General features: G+C 29.5%; 1 protein-coding gene across 4 annotated transcripts in view; it reads left to right on the top strand.

The window, feature by feature from the left end:
- LOC130898287 (lethal(3)malignant brain tumor-like protein 3) overlaps positions 1 to 22,985 on the top strand; it is a 343,664-nt gene that overhangs the window by 259,412 nt on the left and 61,267 nt on the right. For all 4 annotated transcript variants that reach the window (XM_057807478.1, XM_057807479.1, XM_057807480.1 and 1 more), the window contains 3 exons: positions 11,452 to 11,797; positions 12,361 to 12,610; positions 14,715 to 14,969. In XM_057807478.1, coding sequence (XP_057663461.1) covers positions 11,452 to 11,797; positions 12,361 to 12,610; positions 14,715 to 14,969 — 851 coding nt within the window. The remainder of the gene's footprint in view (positions 1 to 11,451; positions 11,798 to 12,360; positions 12,611 to 14,714; positions 14,970 to 22,985) is intronic.

The following is a 22,985-nucleotide window of genomic DNA, read 5'->3' as shown; positions in this document are numbered from 1 at the left end:
ATTTTTCGCCACAAAATTTAATTTTACTAAACTATGAATGCTGTGAAATGGGTGTCTTATTCAAGATTCTCTATGACAGTTTATTTTATCCTTACTACAAACGAATTCACTTTTTCATTAACCAATCCACTGAAAATTGATTCGGTTTCCATGTTATGTTACTCAATTTTCGACTCGCACTCATTCAAGTAACAATCATATTTTCTTAAGGTTAATTAAGTATCATTCTAGATTGAAATGTACAGTTATCATGGTGATTGGTAATTATACAATAGAAATTTACCATAGACTTTGGAAGGAGCATATATCACAGACTGGCTTAAAACTATGAATTCTGTTTACCACACGCTGAAAATCTGGAAATTTTGTGAAGTACCCTGAGCGTTTTTATATCAAATACTTCACTATATTGAGAAGATCAATGTATCCTAGCAAATTGTATGTTCAGTTGAAATGAACAACAACGGAAATGGGTTATGCATTGGAAATTGAGTGACTGATCACGTTTATGTGTGGTCTCCAAAATTGAAGAGGGTACAATCCAATTCTCTGTTAAAATTTTCACCTTTATACCACTATCATGAAATATTTATTCTATGTTTAATACAACATCCCCATATATTCTCAATAGATTCATTTATGTGAATATAATATCTCTCATATTATTAATTATTTAGTTCTAGAGAAAGCCAAGCTACTAATGAACAAGTTAACCCGAAATTAAATCAAGATTTTGTTACCTATAGAGATTTCTGATATTTTAGAACCCTACTTCTCATACCGATACTAAATAATTAATCAAAAGTAACACCCATCCTGAAAAAAATTAATTCAGGAGAGCCAGAGGGCAATATGTTGGGACCTATCCTATATGATTTGTTCTCGAATAACATGCCTGAATTCGAAAATTAAATTTTAGCTACCTTTGCAGGCAATACTGCAATATTAGCAGTAGGAAATAGCCACGAGGAAGCGACAGAAAAACTACATTCAATAAAGTAGATAAATAGAAAAAGTGGAGATTTAGAATAAATCCAAAAACATATTTCTCAAATGGATTTTCTTTACCAAATTCGTATACTCGTATGTTAATTCCATTTATTTTTAAAGTTATTCGCGTACTCGTTGTGTAGAATGTTTATTTAGTGGTATTGAAAATGGTTTATATTGTATCATAGTTTACAATTTGTGTCTTATTTTCTCACAAAACCTAACAGGTTTTCTATCAATTCCGTTGTCATCACGAGGCATTGAAATCTGGTGTGAAGAAAAGAGAATATAATGGTTCTGCACAAGCTGATAAAGGTACGAGTAAGATAGCCAATCACCATTAATCAATCGTTAAAGTTGTCCATTGTTACTAGGTGTCCATTGTTACAAGTTGTTGCGTTAGTATTTCCATTCTAAAGCAGACAGACTTGGATACCTAACTCTAATAGTTAGAAAATGTCGATTAGGAAGAAATAATTTGACAGCTATTTACTACTATGTTTTACAGTACGAGATGATTATCTATTGTTTTATAGAAATATCGAGAAAATGAATGAAAGATTTACAGGTTGGAAATAATTAATTCTCATTTAAATAAATAGAGCTCTGACTGATATTATTGACGAAAAGATATAAAACAGAAAATTTTGTTCAGTTGAACGTGTTACCTACTAATTTTAATGGAGAAACTATTTTAGTGTTATTCGAAAACGTATCGAAAAACACTATATAACATAACGATACAACCAATATAAGTAGAACATCAATGAAAATATTACGAAATGAGGGAATTTATTCCTTTTCAGAGATTTTGTTGCGTGAGCTTCGTCAATGGTTAAAGTTACATAACAATTAACACATCACTCAATAAGGCATATGACTAACTAAAGAAAACACATTTTTTTGTCAAAAATCGATTTTATTCATCAATGTAATCTTCTTCAAGAGCAACACAATCATTCCAACACTTTTTCTAACTTCTCGATGTCGTATAGCCAGTAGTCACAGTAGGCATGAGAAAGCAATTCGAAGTGTAATTCGTTCAATCTAACCATAACCGACTTGTGAATCGGTGCATTATATTGGTAAAACCGTGTTTTTTCTTTTTTCGACCTGACGTTGTTTTTCATTGATTTTTGCATTCAAACGATCCGACAACTCTATTTAGTATTCGCTATTGATTGTATCTCCATTTTGGATATATTCTATGAGCAATATTTCATGCGCATCCTAAAATACTGAAGCCATAACCTTTCCAGCTGACTGTTGTGCCTTTGAACGCTTCGAATATGGTTCAACAGCTGCAGTCCACTCAGATCATAATCGTTTGGATTCCGGAGGGAAGTGATGGATCCATGTTTCATTCATTGTCATATATCAACGCAAAAAATCTGATTTAATACGTGTATACATGGCCAAAACTGTTCTGAATCATCAACAAATTGCTGTTTTTCATCGACTGTGAGTAATCGCGACACCCAATTTGAAAAAAATTTCCTCATGGTCAATTGCTCATGCATAATTGTAAACTCACTGTCTTCTGATATCTTTGCCGCTTCAGCTATCTGACGCAATTTCAATTTACGTTAGGATATAACCAATTTGTAGATTTTTTTGTTGTTTTCTGGTTCTGGTTTACTTCACCATCATCGGTGTCTGTACGACCACGTTTAAATTCAGCAAACCAATAACAAATGGTTATTTTCGATGGAACAGAGTCCGGATAACATTTTTGAAGCCATTGCTCACCTTGTACATTATTTTTTTCATAAAAAACAATGATAAATTAACAGACGAATTTATCTTGAATTTGAATTGTTTTGAAAATAACGAAAGTAGCTCTACTTTTATTGACTAACGAAAAAGTCATAAAATTTCACACATAGTCTCTTGAAACTTGGTACTTCATAAACGTCATATGGATTATATAGTGATGTAATATGTATGAATTACAGGGTATCAGAAGTTGCTTAGCATATGAAATTAGGGTGCGCAGTAGTAAAAAAAGTGACAAAATATTTGAAAGATTTATTGAAATTGGTGTTTTCACAGTAAATTAAGGAACAAAGTTTTAAATGCCCAAAATCTTGAAATTATAATTGCGGTATCACAATTTATGTGGCGTGAAACCCAAGTTCCAATAATTCCGTTATCTAAGGAAAGGAATTACTCTTGTCAGACCAAATAAAAAAGAGGCTTTGGATGATCCTGACAAATGTATACTGAAAAAGACAATTTTAAATTCCCATGTCACGCAAAAACAAATATAGACGATGGAAGAAATTTACCAAAAAATTGTGGGAGACACGGGTTATCAACCCATGGTAACAATGGGTTACCAACATGGGCCTTGTAACAACTAAATAAATATATATATAAATATATATATATATATATATATATATATATATATATATATATATATATATATATATATATATATATATATATATAGATTAATTCAGAAACACAAACCTCTGAATGAAATATCTAAATTCGATAAACTTTTTCGTAATGTTGGCCACGATGTTTTAAGATTGCATTCTTACCATGGTAGTATTAAACGAGTTAGTAGGAGTGGCAATGAAAAGTTGTATTTTAGATAGAAATATTCAGCTAGATGCAATTGACGTAATAAAACTGGTGGACGCATTCTTTCAACAATTTTCGGAGACCTGACATGAAAAACAGAACATTATTTTGTTCCCCAAATTCGCTACCTAATGAGTCATACAATTCCTTAATAATGTGACAAAAAAACAATGAAACATCAATGTCAATATAGGAGATGTTCAAAATGCTCGCCGTGAACAACTTAGCTACATGCCAATCTGAAGCGCAACTAATCTAATCGCAATCATTATTCGTCGATTTATTAATCTAAGTTGAGGGGTTTAGTTTTGTTTACGTTCTGTTATCCAGTGAGGATTCTCATTAGACAAATTCACGATTAACATGGCCGTGAAATACGATAATCAGAAAATCAGAAAAAAAACATGTTCTAATTGGATCATAATGTTATCTCACATTTTCATCAATTGTTCACAAAAATAGGTTTTATTATCAAAATCGTCGTTCATAAGCTTCATATCATTTTGTAGGAATGCATTTTATTTCCATTTAAAATTCGAAAAATTGATGTGTCGCTCACGTTGAACATAACTATGTAAATTTAAGCATAATATCTAATTTCGTATCATAATTTACTGCATTGGTAGCTACTTATTTTATTTATCTTACATAACCAGGTTGACGAAACTGCTTTTCTATTTTGCTAATTGTTCCTTGAGATATAGACGGCAAATTTGGAAAATTTTCGTGAAATTAGTAAGCAGCTTCAATTTGAGTTTCTGCTTATCTCAATGAAAAATCATTAGTAGGATGTCTATGTTGTCCATTTCTGTTGAATGAACCATATTTCTGTTTATAACAGTTAACAAAATTTAAACGACAATATCACTGACACTGATCACTACTGCCACGCATTTAGACAATGAGTTGTTAAGGCTATTAGTGTAGAACATTGTACATTAATTATGTCTAGAATTTTTTGAACAATCTAAAAGATAAATAATATACGGGGGGATGTATTTGACATAAGGAAGGTGTTATTGGCCACCGTCATATGACACACTCTATAATTTTTTTATTTTGAAAAAATGTGCCTTTAGAAATGCAAATGGACGTGTCCTAGTGTTTTTCACACCACGCTCTCAGTCATTTATTAATGAATTTATTCCATTTGGCTGTTCCACACTATAAATGCAATGGAGTTGTTTTTGTAACTAGCTACTCTTATGTCTTTTCGATAATCTACCCCTTTCCCTTTTCTACACAATATCATGGGCCAATCGGCATCGGATGGACAGTAATTGTTCTTAAAAACTCTATTCTAGTATATGTCCATTTTCTAAGGTTAACCTTCTTTACGATATAAAACATTTATCATAAATTAAAACATGTTCTATAAAGGGGATTTTATCAACAATCTTCATCGAATTAAATACGCATAAACAAATATGTTAACACAACTGCCATCTACTTCATATCATTCCAAACAGATAGAACAATTTTAAAATAACAATAAAATAATGATAAACAACCGCCCAGGAACGACCCCAGCCAGCTGATTTGTGAGGTTTGTACTTGCAATATTTCATATTATGACGTATTTCCTTTTCAATTGCTAGATTTTATTTCATATATTTATGAACGTAGTTAGTAGATAGATACTTCTCTTACATTTAATAGCGGTAGAGAAACTTTAAATTACGACGATATATAAAAACCTACATAATGTAATTATCTACCTATATTGGATATATAAAAGATCCTAGTAGTCACTATACTACTAAGTAGTTCCACTTTTAACAGATATTTGGAAAAATTGAAACCAATATTGAGTCAATATAAATTATTATATATATACATACAAAAAACATTAAATAAATTCATAGTTATAAATAATTATTTACTGAGAATCTGCCTCTCTGTCGTCTCTAGATTGTCGGCTCTATAAGATCATTCACAATACTATCTAATTTGAACATTTAATCTTCTTTTATGAAATGTGTAACAAAGTTTTGCCAGTGAATGTTAGTTTAAATGTAGTATTTTTGGCTGCCACTTCATTTATTATTTTGTTTGTTGTGCTATTTCATCAGTAATATATGAATCAAACTTATCTTTATGTTTTTTTTTATAATTTTTTTATAATATATATATATATATATATATATATATATATATATATATATATATACATATTAATATAATAAGTTCAGATCGAACCATATTCATATTAAATTGTATACTCTTACATTGGAACCATTTTTGCATATCTTTTTTAATGTGTTTAATGTAATGGAACCTTTTGTTCTCTACGGCTGTGGTAAGATGCATTATCCATTATAATTACAACACCGTATGGCAATAACATGACACACTTGAAATTACACAATTCAATTGAGAATCTTGGGTTTGATAAGAAGAAATTGAAAACTAATCTTCATATCGCAGAAAATGTCACCATGTTTCTTCCTTTATGTGTCCTACTATATGAAACTCATATCAAATTTACCAATAAGTATAATAGTCCGGTCAAATTAGATAAAAAAAAGTGAAGCCACATATTATATTCCCATCAAGCTTAAAATCAGTAAAATTGTTTAAAATACAATGGAAAATAAAATTTAAATTTTCCCTATGATTTCCGTATATGTAAAAAATTTTATTCAAAGTCAAAGGTCAAAAAAATGAGTTCTTCGTGATTATCAGCAAAACGGTGAGTTTTATCATAAAAATATTTCAGACAAAAATTGTAGATCATAAAATTGTCTATAAAAAACGTATCAATACTTTTTTTCTTACGAGCCACCGTTTCTGTAATATAACGATTCAAAAAGTTGTTAAAATTATAATGTTTCAGATTTTCTGTCGTATTTAATGGCTATAATGATTGAACGAGAAATACCAAAGCTGCAGAACAGCATCGTCGCACTTTAGCAACATCTTCGTCAATTAATAGTATATTTGATGAACTTATGACCGTTCCAACCAGTCCACAGAAATTTCTTACAAATACTCACAAAAAGTCTCGGTTCATTTCAATATCGTAAGGAAAGTTTACTGTTGGTGAAACCATTAAATACAACAACTTTTACAACTTTTTGAATCATTATATCTCAGAAACTATTGATAGGTTTTTTGTAGATAATTTCATGATTTAAAATTACTCTTAACGGCATTTTTATGATGAAACGCATCGTTTTGCTGAAAATTGCAAAAACTCCTTTTTTTGACCTTTGACCTTGAATAAAATTTTTCCCATACACGGAAATGATGGGGAACATTCATATTCTAAGTTCAATTGTATTTTAAATAATTTTACTGATTTTCAGCTTGATGGAAATTTATGTAACTTCGAATGTCTAACTTGACCACATTATAATGTTAGAAGGTGGCTGCTTGAAGAAACAATCGATGAATATTTTTCCAAAAACACAAAATCAATAATTTTTCACCAAGTTAAAAAATCTCGATAATGTATTAATTGTTTCTCATACCTCAAAATTCTAATCGTGAGTTGAACTGTAATTTAATTTCAATCATTATTCAACAGGTAATTTCTTGTTATGATACTTTAATAACTAAGTCATTCACTGGACGCCAAGTGTGACATAAGTGAGGGAGTCCTAGATTCTCAGGAATTTGAGTCTGAATACATCAGGTCAAAATTTCAGTTGAGATACCCCGCAAGAGATATTTTAAGGACACTATCCAAATCAATAATATTCAACTGTCTAAATTGTCAGAATATTACCAATGAATATATATGCACTATACAAACAAACAAAGCTTCTTATAAACATTGTAAAGTTGTTGCAGGGAAACAAACAGACAGCGATTCTACCCTCTTATTAATGAATGATTGTTTTATTAAAACCTTATATTATATATTAAATAGATTCTGAACTGCTTATACATTTGGTTAAATTTGAGTAAGACACAATTTTGAAGATTTAATTTAATTTTTTTCCTGATGATACCTCCCAACAAAAGAGAATTATTACAAGGATTATAGATCCTTAAATTTTTTGTCTTTTCTCGAAAGTCCAAATAAAAATTTTCATTATATGTTGACTTGAACTCCAGACAAAAGAAAATTATTGTTAATCTCAAGAGCCACTAGAAATAAATATAAGTTTTTAATAACATATTGCAGGAACGAAACTGCGAATTTGTTAGTAATAAATTAACTTTTCATTGTATTGTATTACTCACTACACACCGCATACCCAAGTTATTGAACTTGTATCTGAAATTGCCATTCTTATCTGATAGTTCTGCTAATGTGATTTGTTCCATTAAATTACCTTTGTTACATAGTCATAAGTGCTATTCTCGCTCATGTTTTATTACTAACATTTTTCTTATTGAATATATGCGTTGAAAGGCTCCATGACTTATATATTATAGCAATTTGTTATGAGATTTACAATAATTTGTCGATGCGTTTTTTGTTGAACATTTTAACACCTACTGAAAATAGCCCAAAGATAAATTTAAAGAATAATCTTCAGCAGTTAGTTGATAAATCTTTTCGAATATATGAACCCGATGAAAAACAAGCCGTTAAAATTTATTAACGCCGTAAACAAAATCAATAGATATGATTAACTGATCCATGTTAATTTGTATTTTTATAAAGGAACATCACATTGTCGAAGAGTTATGAATAATCTATCGATATTGGTGCATCAATTATATCTTTTATGAAACTGATGAAAATTTCTAGTACGGTTAAAATTTAATTTCAAAATAATTATTTTCAACTTATAATCACTTCTATATCTCCTTAATAGTGGTAGTTGATTTAGTAATTTAGATGCAAGCTTGCCAAGTGAGTTATAGTATACAAAACTTTCATTGAGAAAAAAATGTTACCAGGATACGAATTATAATTACTTTTTTCAAATCACAGTAACTTTATCTAGTCATATAGGTCAAAAATAAAGACAAATTTTGGAATGGTAGATAATAAGCTGGCATTTTTGAAGTTATATCAGATATAAAACATATAAATATAATATAGTAATATACAATAAACCGTTTTTGAGATAGATGTCAATTCATCTCAAAAATATATAGTTATAAGCAATTTTTGTTTGAAAATGAATGATTGAATGAACTTAATGTGTTAATTAATACGAAGCTAACTAGCTTGTCAATTCATAGTGTTAAGACCAATTTCTCTTGATGCAACTTGAAATTTTTTTCTAAATGTTCTTGATTTTAGGTCTCTTGACGTTTCGACTTTTCTTTGAGTCTTTATCAAAATATATACCTACAATTTGCGCATTTATATTGTTAAATAGATCACCTTCATCATGAATAACCAAATAAGAAGAAAATCAAACTAGAACTTTGTTCTAATAAGAAAATAATCAATAAGAAAAATCAATTTTTCCTCAGCACTCATATCTTAAATATACAGCAGTAATAAATAAAATTATTTATAGTTGTATTATAATTTACAAAACAGAGCTATAAATTTTACTTAAATTATTTAGGTCTTTTTTATCATTTATAGTTTTTTTCTTCTTATATTTTTAAACATTCTCTTTTACATGTATTAGATTCCGTTTCAAGAATTTTTGAATCTTTATAATTGAATTTATGTTTTTTTTGATATTTCATGGTTCGAGAATGCAGTTCTATTTTTTTATCGTATTGATGACCTATTAGTCTATTTTCTAAATACCGAGATGTCTGCCCTATATAGCCAGCGTCATCATTAGTACAAAGTACTTGATATATAATATTACTTCTTCTGTTTTTTGATGTTTTAGATTTTAATTTAGTGAAATATTTGGAAAATGTATAATATCCTTTTTGACTTGATATTTGTTCGAATAATTGAATATTTATTGAAATAATTCGATAATAATTGTTGAGAAAATCCTTGTACATATGGTAAGGAAAAATGTTTTATGTTTTGATGTTTCGTTTCTGTTTTGTTTTTTAATTGATTGTTGTATCTGTACATCCTTTTCTTGAATATGATAGTTATCTGATAGTTGGTTAGATCTATCAGCCAAACTTATTATCACTGATCTTTTGTGTGGCATAGGTTTCGTATACCATACAGTGTAAATACGCAAATTGTCAGTGTCAATATTATATTTTGATAAAGACTTAAAGAAAAGTCGGAACATCAATATATTTTATATTTATTTATCTTTTAAAAATTATAAAAAAACTAATTTTGAAACAGAACAGATCAGAACATATCAAAAGGTCTAAGACATCAGAAATTAAAGAAATTAATATACATATATGTATGTATATATATATATATATATATATATATATATATATATATATATACATGTATATAAATAATATGAAATTATATATATGAAATGTATATAAATAATATGAAATTATATATATGAAATGTATATAAATAATATGAATTATAAAGTAACTCTGCCAGTTACATTATGAGTAGTTTTTTATTGGGAACACCAAAATGGACTAACTTCAATATATTTTCGGAGCTTTCGAATACTTAGTATTCGTCGTCTGGGAAATAATTAATTAAGATTGCCGGTGATTTTTGATATTATTATAGCTTGTAAAAATTTTTAAACTCATAGGAATATTTCTATCAACGTCAATTTGAATATGGTAAGGAACAAGATTTTAGTCTCTTGATGCTGCGGAAGAAAAAGCGGTGAGTGGAACTTAAGGAACTGAAAGAAAAAGACTTCGCAATGTTTCGAACAAGTATTGCATGAAGCAATTCAGGAATGGAGGAGGATATCAAATGAATATACATAATAACAACATAAAATATTTGATATCAATAATTTCGTTATTTAATTGCCCAACCTCATATATTTGATATATGGAAAATAGTATTGAATTTATATAATAACAGATATTCACACACAGAATTTAATCTCATTCTGTATCACTTTTGATTTTCGATTCCACACATCTAGGTCCCACAAATATCGATAGATTCACTGAACAAAAAATTGTATTTTTACATTTATTATACTCAGTGCACTTCTACAATTCAACTCAAAATCCATTCAATCCAACTTAATATAGTTTATCTTCGCTATTTCTTTATGAAACTTGTTACCGTATTAAATATTGAAAGTGCCTAAATTTGTAGGGCAGATCTCGAGGTGCGTGTCAAGGAAATAGATTTTAAAATGCATGTTACAGCCTTGAGCTGTGTCTGCTGATAACAAAATATCAATCAAAGTCTTGTTATGTAGGCTTTTGTAAGTCCCTAATCTTTGACTGGATGCAAAGCAGTTTTAACTACTACTCTAACGAAGGGCCTGATTTACATATTCTGATTTGAGAACTAAGTAAAGATTCAACGTTCCACATACATAGCAAGACAAAATTAGGATTTATATTTTATAACACTAATTTCCTTAAAGCTATTATACTTTTTTGCCAATATCTCAATATCTTTGGATCCAAGACACAAAATGATTGTATAAAAGTAACATACATTTCATAAAATATCGGTTTCTATTGCATTATGCTATAGATATTTAAGCGCTGCATGTTCTTTGCCCCTATGGTATTTAAAACTGTTTTATGTAGAAAAAAGGAAGAAGTTCATACAAACTTGGGAAAAATTCAATCTTCCTCAGTATTAATGATTAATATAAATAGAATTGGAGCCAAAGTAAACGAAATATTTGCAAACACCGATTATTTGTGACCTTGAACCTTGAATATTTTGAATTGAAACATAAGAAATTATCTTAACATCTCTCATCTGATGTGGAACCCCAATACGACTGGACTAAACTTTTTGTAAAGTACGTTTTTCTTTTATATTTCAAGTGATTAAGATAGTGAATAAAATTCTATTCGAAAATTGGATCTTATTTGGAATGTTTCAATGATAACTTGATTTTGTTACAGGAGAAGCAACTTCCCCCACTGACACTTTTGAAACCAATTCCCTACTACATTCAACAAAACCAGTTCGTAGAAAGAGAATGGATCGTACGGTTAATAATAATGGTCCTATCTCTACTCCATTATCTGCATCTACAGATTTTGTACTACACAATAATAATCAACTCAAGAACGAAAGACTGAGCCCCGGTACACCAGACACGTCAAGTAGATCCAGATCCGTCACGCCTAGCTCTGCCTCACATCCTGATACACCCCCTGCCCAGGAAAATCCTTTATTAGGTGGAAGGAATTACAGCGATTTCATGAGAAGTTTGGCAGCGAAATATAATAATGCAAACCCAAACGAGTGAGTAACATTTTTACCCTTCTTTGATCTTTCTTAGAATGAATTGCAATTAGAAGTTTTGAATCTTAAGAATTTGAGGTGGTCGCAGTGATAATATTGAATAGATTTTTTTCACTACCACTACACTAACGCTGTCTGACGAACGTTTCGATAACCAAGTTATCGTATTTTCTATCTCTTAGAAGTAAACTGTGTACCTTTAGGAGAAATACTAGTTAGTTATGTCTTACAAACATTGTTGTTCAATAGAAAGAATAAATATGCAAGAATTATTTCCACCAAGTACCATATTAATATTATATATCAATGGTTGACATTATTTCACTACTTTAGATCCTTTCCTATAAATGTATCTCTGTAAGGTTTATTCACTAACAATTAAATCAAAACATGTTTCAAGTTAATTTTTTAAATACATGATATTTTGCTAGCATGAGATTAAGTTGTTGAGTAAATGCCGCAAAATTACTAATTTTATGTAATTGAAAAAAGCACTATCATTGTATTACTTTCAATTAGCATTATCTGCATCTCAATACTCTGAGTATTTTCTCCCTTTTCAGTTATTTCAACGCAACAAGGAATGGTTTTCCTCCACCCATTGATCAAAGGTTTAAGCCGGTATTCTCAAACCTACTTCCAATTAATTCACAAAATAAAGAAAATGATGCTAACAATAAAAGGTCAGATTTCCCAGTGATGAACCCTTTTAGCAGCGTTACTGGTGCCGCTATGTTTCCGCCCTTAATTGACATGTCGACAACACAAACATTATTAGCAATGGTAAGAACCGCCAAAGAAGCTGAAATACAGGTGAGTACTGCTAGCCGTACATATTGCGCTAGAAAAATAATAGATGATATATTTTAATATGTCATTTTAGAGTTTCAAGTTTTATATTTTTTTATACATAAATTTGGTGATTCATTTATTCATATTCAATCTGAATACTGTATATGATTTTCTTCCAAATACGTGCTTAAGATCTGGTCACTTGATACAGGTAAAAAGTTCTCTAATCTCTGCCTACCACTTTTAGCGATGGATTCAAGGAGCTAGCTTACATAATTTCCCTTAGTGCCGTTTGATTAGTGTACTCTAGCTTTCTGGTTACTTTCGTATCTCTCAATTCCTCAGATTGTACTGCAAATTGCACTTTTAAAATTGAAAAATTCCTTGATATCTGTTATAGTAGCAACAACAAAGGGCATATAGTTACTGCAACAACAGAAAAGTCACTCAGAATTAACCAACGAAATTATACGAAATACGTGAGATTTTTCAAACTCGACGGCCTAATTTGAGCAAGAAAATTCATCCTCAAAAACCTCAAGCTACGATAATTAGTAACTATACTCTGAAATCATAAAGACTGATAATAATACCACATATTTATCGAGTTTTCTCGATATAATAAAGAAATAGAAACCAATCAAGTGTTGTTATTGATACATTTGGATCAGGTTTCTTGGAAATTATATATTATATTAAATACAGAAAAATACAAGTGACATCTATTTTAATGTACATCCAATTTAATTAGAACAAATAGAGAATTGATAATTAATCAATTCCAATGCAAAGCAAAATAAAAATGGTCAACTTTTGCAACTGGCCACGTTACAGTGTTTTTGTATCAATAAAATTTTCGAAAGTTAAATATATGTTTTTTGAAATATTTTGATAGCTCTTAAATGAGAGTTGACATAGAAGACCATTACTAAGTGTGCTAGAAATTATTTGTTTATATGATTGTATCAATCAATCAATGTTAATAAATTTCCTTTATTTTTTTTTGTTTATAAATAGTTTTTAGTTGATAACTTCAATATTATATAAATCACCTAGAAAACTTATTAAAACCTTATTTAGTTTGAAAAAAAATATATTTGATAGTCAATGGTCTAAAAAAATTTACAGCTGAGAATTTAACTACACTAAAAATTATTGATTCTTAATAGAGCAATTTGAACTATTTTACTACTTCGGTTTATTTTTTCTAAATCATATGCAGAACATAACTTATACAAAATAGTATCTTCTAATTGCACAAATAATGCGAAACTTAGTTTGTTAGTCTTAGTGTACAGAAAAAAACTATCGTATTGTTTGGAATTAATATTTGAATGGGTGGGCCAGAGTTGTAATAATAGACCTTATTTCAATCGATATATTCAATATTAAACAACTGTATACTAAGAATTTATAATTCTTACAAAAAGTATGACAAAAACGCACATCTCATGCTACGAAAAATCTCACGAAATGGGTCCTTAGGCCGGCCCTGTCCAACTGCAATAGATTTTTAAAATTAGGCGAATTCGCGCGGCGTCTTTAAATTTTTATTTAAATAGCGAAAGCACCGTTGATATATTCTTCTAGAACTTTTTTTATAGGGAGCGGGTTATTTACAGTATTTTTACTGAATAATTTCTATTATTTTTTCGTATCGTTTTGTTCTAAAACTTTGTAAAATTTTATTTGTGGTATATAAATAAGTTTATATAGCGCAGTAGGTTAGTTTTAAATAAATAGTCATAGTGAGTAGAACGAATTAGTGAAAATAATCGGAGAAATTATTTATGGTGATTTTAATAAGTAAATTATTTTAAGTGTAAAGTGAGTTGTATAGTGTATAAATAAATTAATAACGTAAGAGAAAGTGTTTATTAATGCACTTCATGAATAGAAAGAATGTAAATAAATACGAAAAACGATACACTAATATTTTTTAGGTCAAATTTTCGGTTTACGGCATTTATGATATCAGTGGTTGAGAAGTTTTAGACATTTATTGGAAGTAATTTCATTACATATTCTCATTCTCAAATATACCATACACAATTATTTATTATGTAGTACCTAAAAAATACAGAATAATAAATTCAGAATAATTTTCAATTTCCTTTTTTTTTAGGGTTTATTGAAAAATGTGAAACGTCCAGACTCATCGTCCCCGCTTGATCTCTCCGCCGCTGCCCCTCCCCCGAAAAGGCCACGATTAAAAATTTCTCAAGGAAGTAGTCCAACAGGTGCTGGTGGTGCTACACCAACAATTCCAAAAAGGTCAGAAAGTGAAAGTCCCAAGTTACATGAAGACATATCAAACTGGTCCGTTGAAGATGTGTGCAGCTTTATATCCGGAATTGATATTTGTTCAGAATATACACAGGTGAGTTTGAATTCACAAATACACTGAAAATGACTCAAAAACTGGAAAAAATGTTACATTTCAAAATCTAACATTCAGCTTATTCTGAGTTATAAATAATGTTCACTTAGCAATTCATTTGAAAATATGTTTGGAGAAAGAAATCGAGTCGATTTGTAACTGTAATAGTTTTAAATATAGTGAAGTAATAGAAGTCCGAACTTCATTTTTCTACCAAACTGGCTTAAAAATTATTGCCTGATTAAAAGAAAATGATAAAATGTGGGTCACACTGGTTATTTATATGAATAGTTTTCATATATTATGCAACAAATTTGATATTACTATAAGTTTCTAGAATATAAATAGATAAAAACAGTTTTCAACGATATTTGAGAGGTTCTTCCATATTTATCTATCAATACTCACAATTTTAATATAAAGGAATATATTCAAATCCGATCCTGTTCTGGCTAGTAATGATTCTCCAGTGCTGAAGAAGTCGCTTCTCAAAAGGCTGGTGGTCACGTTCCGGGTCTTTCGTTTTTACCACCGTGTCACGTACAAGAGTTTACGCGAGAACACATCTGTACCATTGTACCAGCGTGAAACATCTATAAATGACTTTTATTTCAATGAAGATCTCTTTGAATTATTGGAGTATCCCGATCACTCGTGACTGCTATTGTATCGGATCTAATCGCTTTGGTCGGTATAAGAATATCGAATCGTATTTCGTTCTTTCAAACATGCAATGACATCACAAAATATTCGATTATGTGGAAAATAATTTGTATAGATCGATGTACCGCAGGGATTATTGAGGATATTGAAGACATTTTTGTGCTGCTCGCACGTTTTAATGGAGGGTAAATAGTTATTTATTATACAAGAGGAAAAAGTACTAGATTTTAGCTTGAGATTGGATAAACAAAAAACCGAAATCTAAAATCTAGTATTTTACTATACTATAAAGATGATTTAATATTGAGAAATTATATTATTACAATATATTACAAGTCAGAAAATTAACGATGTGGAATATGAATTAGTAGGCTATGTTGTACTTATAGCAACAATTAGACCTCTGTTTATAAAGAAACTTTTGAAATAATCAAATAACCGTACTACGAACTAGTTGTTTACCAAGATGGTGATTGAAAATAGAACAATGAAAGACTTGAAAGCTGCTAAGTACTTGTAACGTACGCTAAATTTTCAGATTTGACAACATCCAGAAAATGGATGAATTGTTCTAATGAATATTTCTGGGCTACTATTTTGATATTAAAAATTAATGATGGATTAAAAAGATAACCATTTAGGGTATTAGGAAACATATACTTTGAAAAACAATCGGTTTCAGAATCTCAAACTACTGCAATGATAAATTATCACCTATGGGATTATCAGAGTACTAATAGATACAGAAAACGGGAACGATCATACAGAGTGAGTTTTATGTATGGAACTTTGTATTATTGTAAACGTAAATCGCCATAATTCTAGATACTGGCCATCTAACAATTCTCGTTGGATACGTGAATCCCACAAAAAATATCCCGAAATACTGAATGTATGGGCTGGACTAATAGGTGACAAAATAATTGGTCCCTTTTTATTGAGGGTAACTTAAAAGGTCCAGCGTATTTATATTTATTGGAAAATAGTATTATACCTGAGTTGGCTTCGATATTTCCCAATCCAAGTATATATTTTCAATTATATTTGAAAAGAATCATTATGAGGAATTTTCAAACATTAACTTTAACCCAAACAACAATATTTGACTACAACAAGATGGTGCTCCACCTCACTATGCGTGTGTGAGGGGTAATACCTAAATGATGTGTTTTCTAGAAGTTTTAATTAATCTACTTAACAAATGTGGATCTACTTCTAACATGATACAAACATTTAGAGATTTGTCTTTCTTCAGTTGTAGATTCCCTGCGCCATTATTTGGATAAATATTTTACGGCACCAGTTTCGTTAAACTATTTACTAACTTACTGACAATAGACCTTGTTAAGATATTTGTATTAGCACATAAATTATCATGGAATAATCAAATAAAACGAGATTATTCAATCGTAGCTATCTAAATGTATAATATTTATTGTAACTTTAGTGGAGACATTGTAAATATAGCTATTACTCCAAAATTATGGTATTTAGGTATAGAGAATATTATATGAAAAATAATCAGTATTCCTTAAGGATTTCCAAGAACACAAAATATTTGAAATAACTAAATTCATTATTTTTTTGAAAAAATGTGACAATAATGTAGACATCACCATAATACCGGCCCTATTACAAGACCCTTGCGGACAAAAAAAAATAGTACAAGCCGTTTCCTTCCGATAATTGAGGCGTTTCATAAAACTCACTATGTATAAAAATGAATAGATGGACGGGAAGAATATAAGTATTGAGGTGGATAAATTAGTACATATATAGTAAGAAGCTAGTTCTATCCAATAAAAATAACGTAGTAACATATACAAATTATCAGAAACCTTATTAAAAATAAAAACATTAGTTGAAAAGGTTCGAAACTTTAAGCAGTGATTATTGTATGTTGAGTAAATACGGGACAGTAGGAAAAAAATATATTAACTTATAATTACTTAGCAAGGATTGCTGTATTTTATTTGGTGAAAAACTCTTTTCTACAAGTACAGTCCCAATTACATTTTCTGATTGATGAAATTCAGTCTCTAAAGATGAAAAGTTTATTATTGAAGTGCGCATCAGACAGTATAATAATGAGTGTTGATAAATATTTAGTATACATTGTATACAGTGATATCTTATAAAGTTAACAAGGAAAACAATTTAAATTGTTTGGATCCGATTGAAAGGAATATCAAAAATGGTAACAATAAAGGTGGAAATTCAATATTAAAAACTAGATATGTGAACTAAGAGACACTATAGATATAAAAATGAAAAAAAATATTTGAGAAAATCATTCCAAGAACAGTAATTTGTGGCTGACAAGAGATTAAAGTAATCTCCACGCATGGAAAAATAAATAATCTATTTCTTTATTATTCTCCATACTGTGTAATTTTTTTAATACAATGTTCCAGCTACCATTTCAATGCATATATATCAAATGATACTTTAGATATTATATATGAGGGAAATACGCGGTTCAAAGCGGAATGGAAGAAATGCAACGAATATTCTTGACCTTTTTCGAAAATATATCATTCCACTTCAATAAAACTGAATTAAATGCCATGGAACCGGCTAAACCTGATTTTAACTGTTTTTATACATTTTGTATCTTATTTATGTTTATCGAGTTTCTACTCACGAGAAAATAATTTTTTCAAAATAGTTTATTTTTAATTAGATCAACTGTTACTTCCCCATTCTTAGCATACAAATTACAAGCCTACAACTTGGAACTGAGATGCGTAATTCCATCTTATGGTTTACAACATCCGTTTTTTTACAAACTGTGGGAAGATGGTCAACTAGATCCGTGTGAACTGTGGCAATAATTCTGAATTAAATATTGAGCCCGTTAACGGCAAAACCAAATAAATAAAATAGTTGTGGTTGACTTCTCTTCGCTTTGGTTACATGAAAAACCTGATACTGAAGTGATTAAAAAAAATTACTTTTACGTAGTATAAACAACAGGAAATCCAGTTAAGAGGAAGAAAATTACATTGACAATTGTGAATAGGATTTATATTCTTTAATGCTCTTATTTTATTTTTAAATAATTTGTTATTATATTTTATGAAAAATTTTCTACGTATTTAGTAAAAGTGAACTGCTTACTCTGTTTTAATCACAACTATTGGAACAGCATACTAAATAGATAAAAAATTATTATTATGAACGAATTGTGAAATAAATATTATTTAGAATAATTGATGAATAACAAGCAAAAGCAAACTTCTGTATCGATAAAAATTGAGCATCACATATTAAATATATTGTTTATGTGAATAAAGTTACTTATAGAGAAAAAAGTAAAAAAAAAACATCAATGATGATGATACCTACATCTGAAATCTGTAATCTGTTATATAAATCGAAGCAAATTTTAACAAGCCTTTGTTTTCTCTAATATAGATGATAATTAAACGGGAAACATAACTAATGAAAGGACCAGAATGTAATTATTTCCATAGAATACCTGTTCCAAATCTACGCCAGAGCTTTTATTTGAATCATTATCTTATCCTTTCATCCATCTGACGTTTCGGATATCAACATTCGTCATCAATAATTTTTGTAATGCTTCTTCTTCTTAACACATAAATTATAATAGATTTGGTGACAATATCTATTTTATCACTCATGAAGCTTCTAACAAAATTCATGATTTTATAAAGACAGTCATAATACCTACTAGTAAATTTGTATTTTTTGTACAGTATAGGATTGAGTCTTTGCAATGTTTTAATTGCGTTTTATACACGGAACGAATAAAAATAATAATAAACTCTTCAACAAATTACAAGCTTGAATTGAAAAAATTATGATGTTGACATATTGGTTCCGAAAAAAATAGGGTAGCATGATATTCACTCGAAAATTATGATTAGAGCTGTTTGCAATCTTATTTCTCTCATTTCAGGATTTTTCAATTTTTAATATCATAAATTGTTATATGAATTGAGTTTTTGGTATATAAAGATCGTAATTCATAACGAAACTTTCGGACAACCGGTACAATAATAAATATATGGAACAATTTACAAAAATATAAAACAGTTCTTGCATTTCCGAATATTGATTGCAACGAGGACAAAACTTAACAACAAAGATAATTTGATGCTTTCTATACATTTCTTGATGTGGACATTAATATGAAAAAGTTCATTTTTATGTATACTGAAATAATCACCGTTCTGGTCAAATTATTTAGTAAATACGCTCTAATTAGCATATAACGTGTAGGATTGCGGTCATAATTGAAGTTCTTGCAAGAAGTCAAGGATTAACGTTCATTAATGATAGTTCGGGAGCTCAAAACTTTTTAAATCTTATAGAACACCTGCAGATCATTCATACAGCATTTGTTATCCCATAAGACTATGCAATTTATCTTCAAAATTGATTTTGCCGGAAATGAATCCACCTATTAAGGAAATGAGACTTTTCCACAAAAACTCAAAATATATTTTAAGCTTATTTGATGACATACATAACATTATTTTTAATAAGCCACACGACTATTCTTGAGAGAGATGAAAGTTGTTTGGTCAATCGAGGAGAGCAAAGCAGATCAAATCACCTCGATACGTTTATATAAAAGGCATTCTATGGAATATATTAGGCCACCGAGCTGGTTTTTCAAATGACTACGATGACGTTTTGATAATAAATAAGTGTATCGATTCTGAAATTAAAATCAGATACTAGATGGAATTGTTGCCAGTGGGATTATTTCAATAAACAGGGTGATCAACACATAATTTTATATTGATTAAATCATTGAAGAATGTGTTATCACTGAAAAATTGTTAAAACAGCGAAATATTTCATGGAGAACACGTCGTAGCATAGTTCGTTCGGTTTTTCCAAATAAATTACTACTACTTAGAGGTGAGATATTGAAGAGAGGGTACATTTTTAGACAGCATAGTTATTGCAAGTATTACTCGTCTAATCAATAAGATGCATCAGGGGCTCTACTTACAATTTAGTATGCTGTCAGCAAAAGTGATTTTACTTTGTTGTATTTTGGAAAATTATGCAGATTAATACGGCATACGAGTACACAAAGTACAATGTACTCTATACAGATAATTTACTTCTATAATTCAAGTCTTTCTAATGACAAAAAAGTGATTATAATTATGAAAATTTATGAAAAAGATGCTCAAATCCTTTTATTGTTGGAAAATTTTAATTTTTTCATAAGATTCAATTGTAAAATCTCTGGTTTCATTGAGTTTGATTTTGTTACAAGGATTTGTATTTTTAGAAATAAATATACGTTTTTTGGTTTCACGGTTGGTTAGAGCTGTTATTTTTCTATTGTATTCATAGCTTATGAAGCTAAAATATATGAAGACACAAAATATTTAATTAATCCACAATAATCAAACATAACAAAAAATTGATATTATGGAGGTGGAAATTAATGAGTTCGGCTTCTCTATTTCGGTGTTAAAAATTCTATATAACTAAAATATGTGGATAAATAACAGATAATCACAAAATTTCAGTAGTTTAAAAACTAAAACACTAAAAAAAAGTGAAATGATAAAAGGTGAAGATTTATGAGTGGTCGGAATTCTGACAGGGGTGTAGTTCATCAGGAGAATTAACTCTAAGGTGGGGAAGTATTAAGAAGTGAGGGAGCTTGCTTAGTCGATTAAGTTATTCTTTCCTCTCCATTGCTTGTAGTCAGTATGCTCCGGAATATTCGATTAATGGAAATGTATTCAGGTGAAGTAAGTTATGGGAAAAAAGAAGAATAAGCTCACCTAAAAAAATATCTCTAAGCCCATGCTACGCAGGAAGTACTGTTTCTATTTAACGAAAAACTGTGCTCTTTCCAGAATTGTTGCTCTTCGCAAAAAAATTAGGTATAGTTTGTCTCTGCTGAATGAAAAACTTTGTACATAAACGTTTGCATATATTCCATTGAAATGAGTTTGCTGACTTTGTTGGGCATCGATCATTTCATATTTTCATTTTTTATAATAGTGTCAACTTACTCTAGTATTGCTATATTGCTATATTGATATTTTAAGCAGATGGCAAAACAGTGAGTTAGTTAACGAATCGGTGAGTTGTCACATTATCTGTTCTCAAATCATTCAATTCTGAGAAGTATTTGAATATCATTGAATTTTTCAATTTTTTTCCTATTATTGGGAAGCGTGGCAAGGTTGTGTGAGTTCTATTCAACCGCAACTGTTCATTGATAATTATTATAATTATTACAATGAACAATGGTGTCTGACCTTTCGTTCCACTATTGATATTGCCAGATACTAATAATGCTTTTTGCGTTATAATCATGAGATATGTCACATGTATATGAGTGTTCTCAAAATTCAAACTGCACGATGTTAATTAGTTGCTTAGTGGAATTTTTCTGTTTTATTCACAGCAATATTTAATCCAATATTTTTTAATCATTTGAATGTTTTGAAAAACTTAACATAGTTGTTCAGTTTACTCAGATCTATCTAAACATTTCACAAATATTTTTTATTGATCTAGTATCAAATCTGCTGCAACGGGTATTAAACTTTCCCATAATTTACTATGGTTGATTTATGTTTTATGTTTAAAATAGTGTCTGATTTAAAGATGACCTGTACTATAACTTGTAACAATTTCACTGTCGTAGTATTTCATCACTCAAAACTGATTTATTTTATGACCTTCACATTTGCGCCGGCCGAGGAGATCTCCACACTCATATATGTGATACAACGCAGACACCTGTTACCAACTGTAAAGGTAACATAAATCAACCGGTGTTGTATTAGCTGTTGACCTGAATTGATCAAAGTTTTAATATTTCGTATGGATGTAATTAGATTGCCAAGATACAATTTTTAATACGAATAAATTGAATACAGTTAGTTTGATCAACAAATAGCCAATCAGAAAGATTGGCATTTCACGGGCATGGGTCATTTCGACGCGACGGTAGATTTTAAATTGAAGTGCTCTTAATCACAAATGCTATTTGATTACAAGCGACTTAGGTCAGTTTAATGCAAAGGATCTGATATTAGGATTTGAAAAAAATTAGTTTAATACTTTATAAGTTTAAATTATTTAAGTAATCTAAAGACATTTGGGTGTGAACTGTAAAAATATAAATTGACGTTGCTATGAAAGAATTCACAAACATTATTGTTCAGTCTGTTCTAATACTACAAGCCTACAATTTTGATGTGAAAGTTGGGTTCTCTGGTCGTCATCAGGAGGTAAAAACCAATATTAGCTTTAAGGATGTAATCAGCTGCGATTTTCAGACTTTTCTGCCCTATACGCTTGTATCAGCCCTTTAGACTGGATTTTGAAAACTATGAT

The sequence above is a fragment of the Diorhabda carinulata genome, chromosome 9, assembly GCF_026250575.1.
Source record: "Diorhabda carinulata isolate Delta chromosome 9, icDioCari1.1, whole genome shotgun sequence".
Lineage (NCBI taxonomy): Eukaryota > Metazoa > Arthropoda > Insecta > Coleoptera > Chrysomelidae > Diorhabda > Diorhabda carinulata.
Note: the sequence above shows the minus strand (reverse complement) of the source record. Positions and strands in the feature narration are given on the sequence as shown.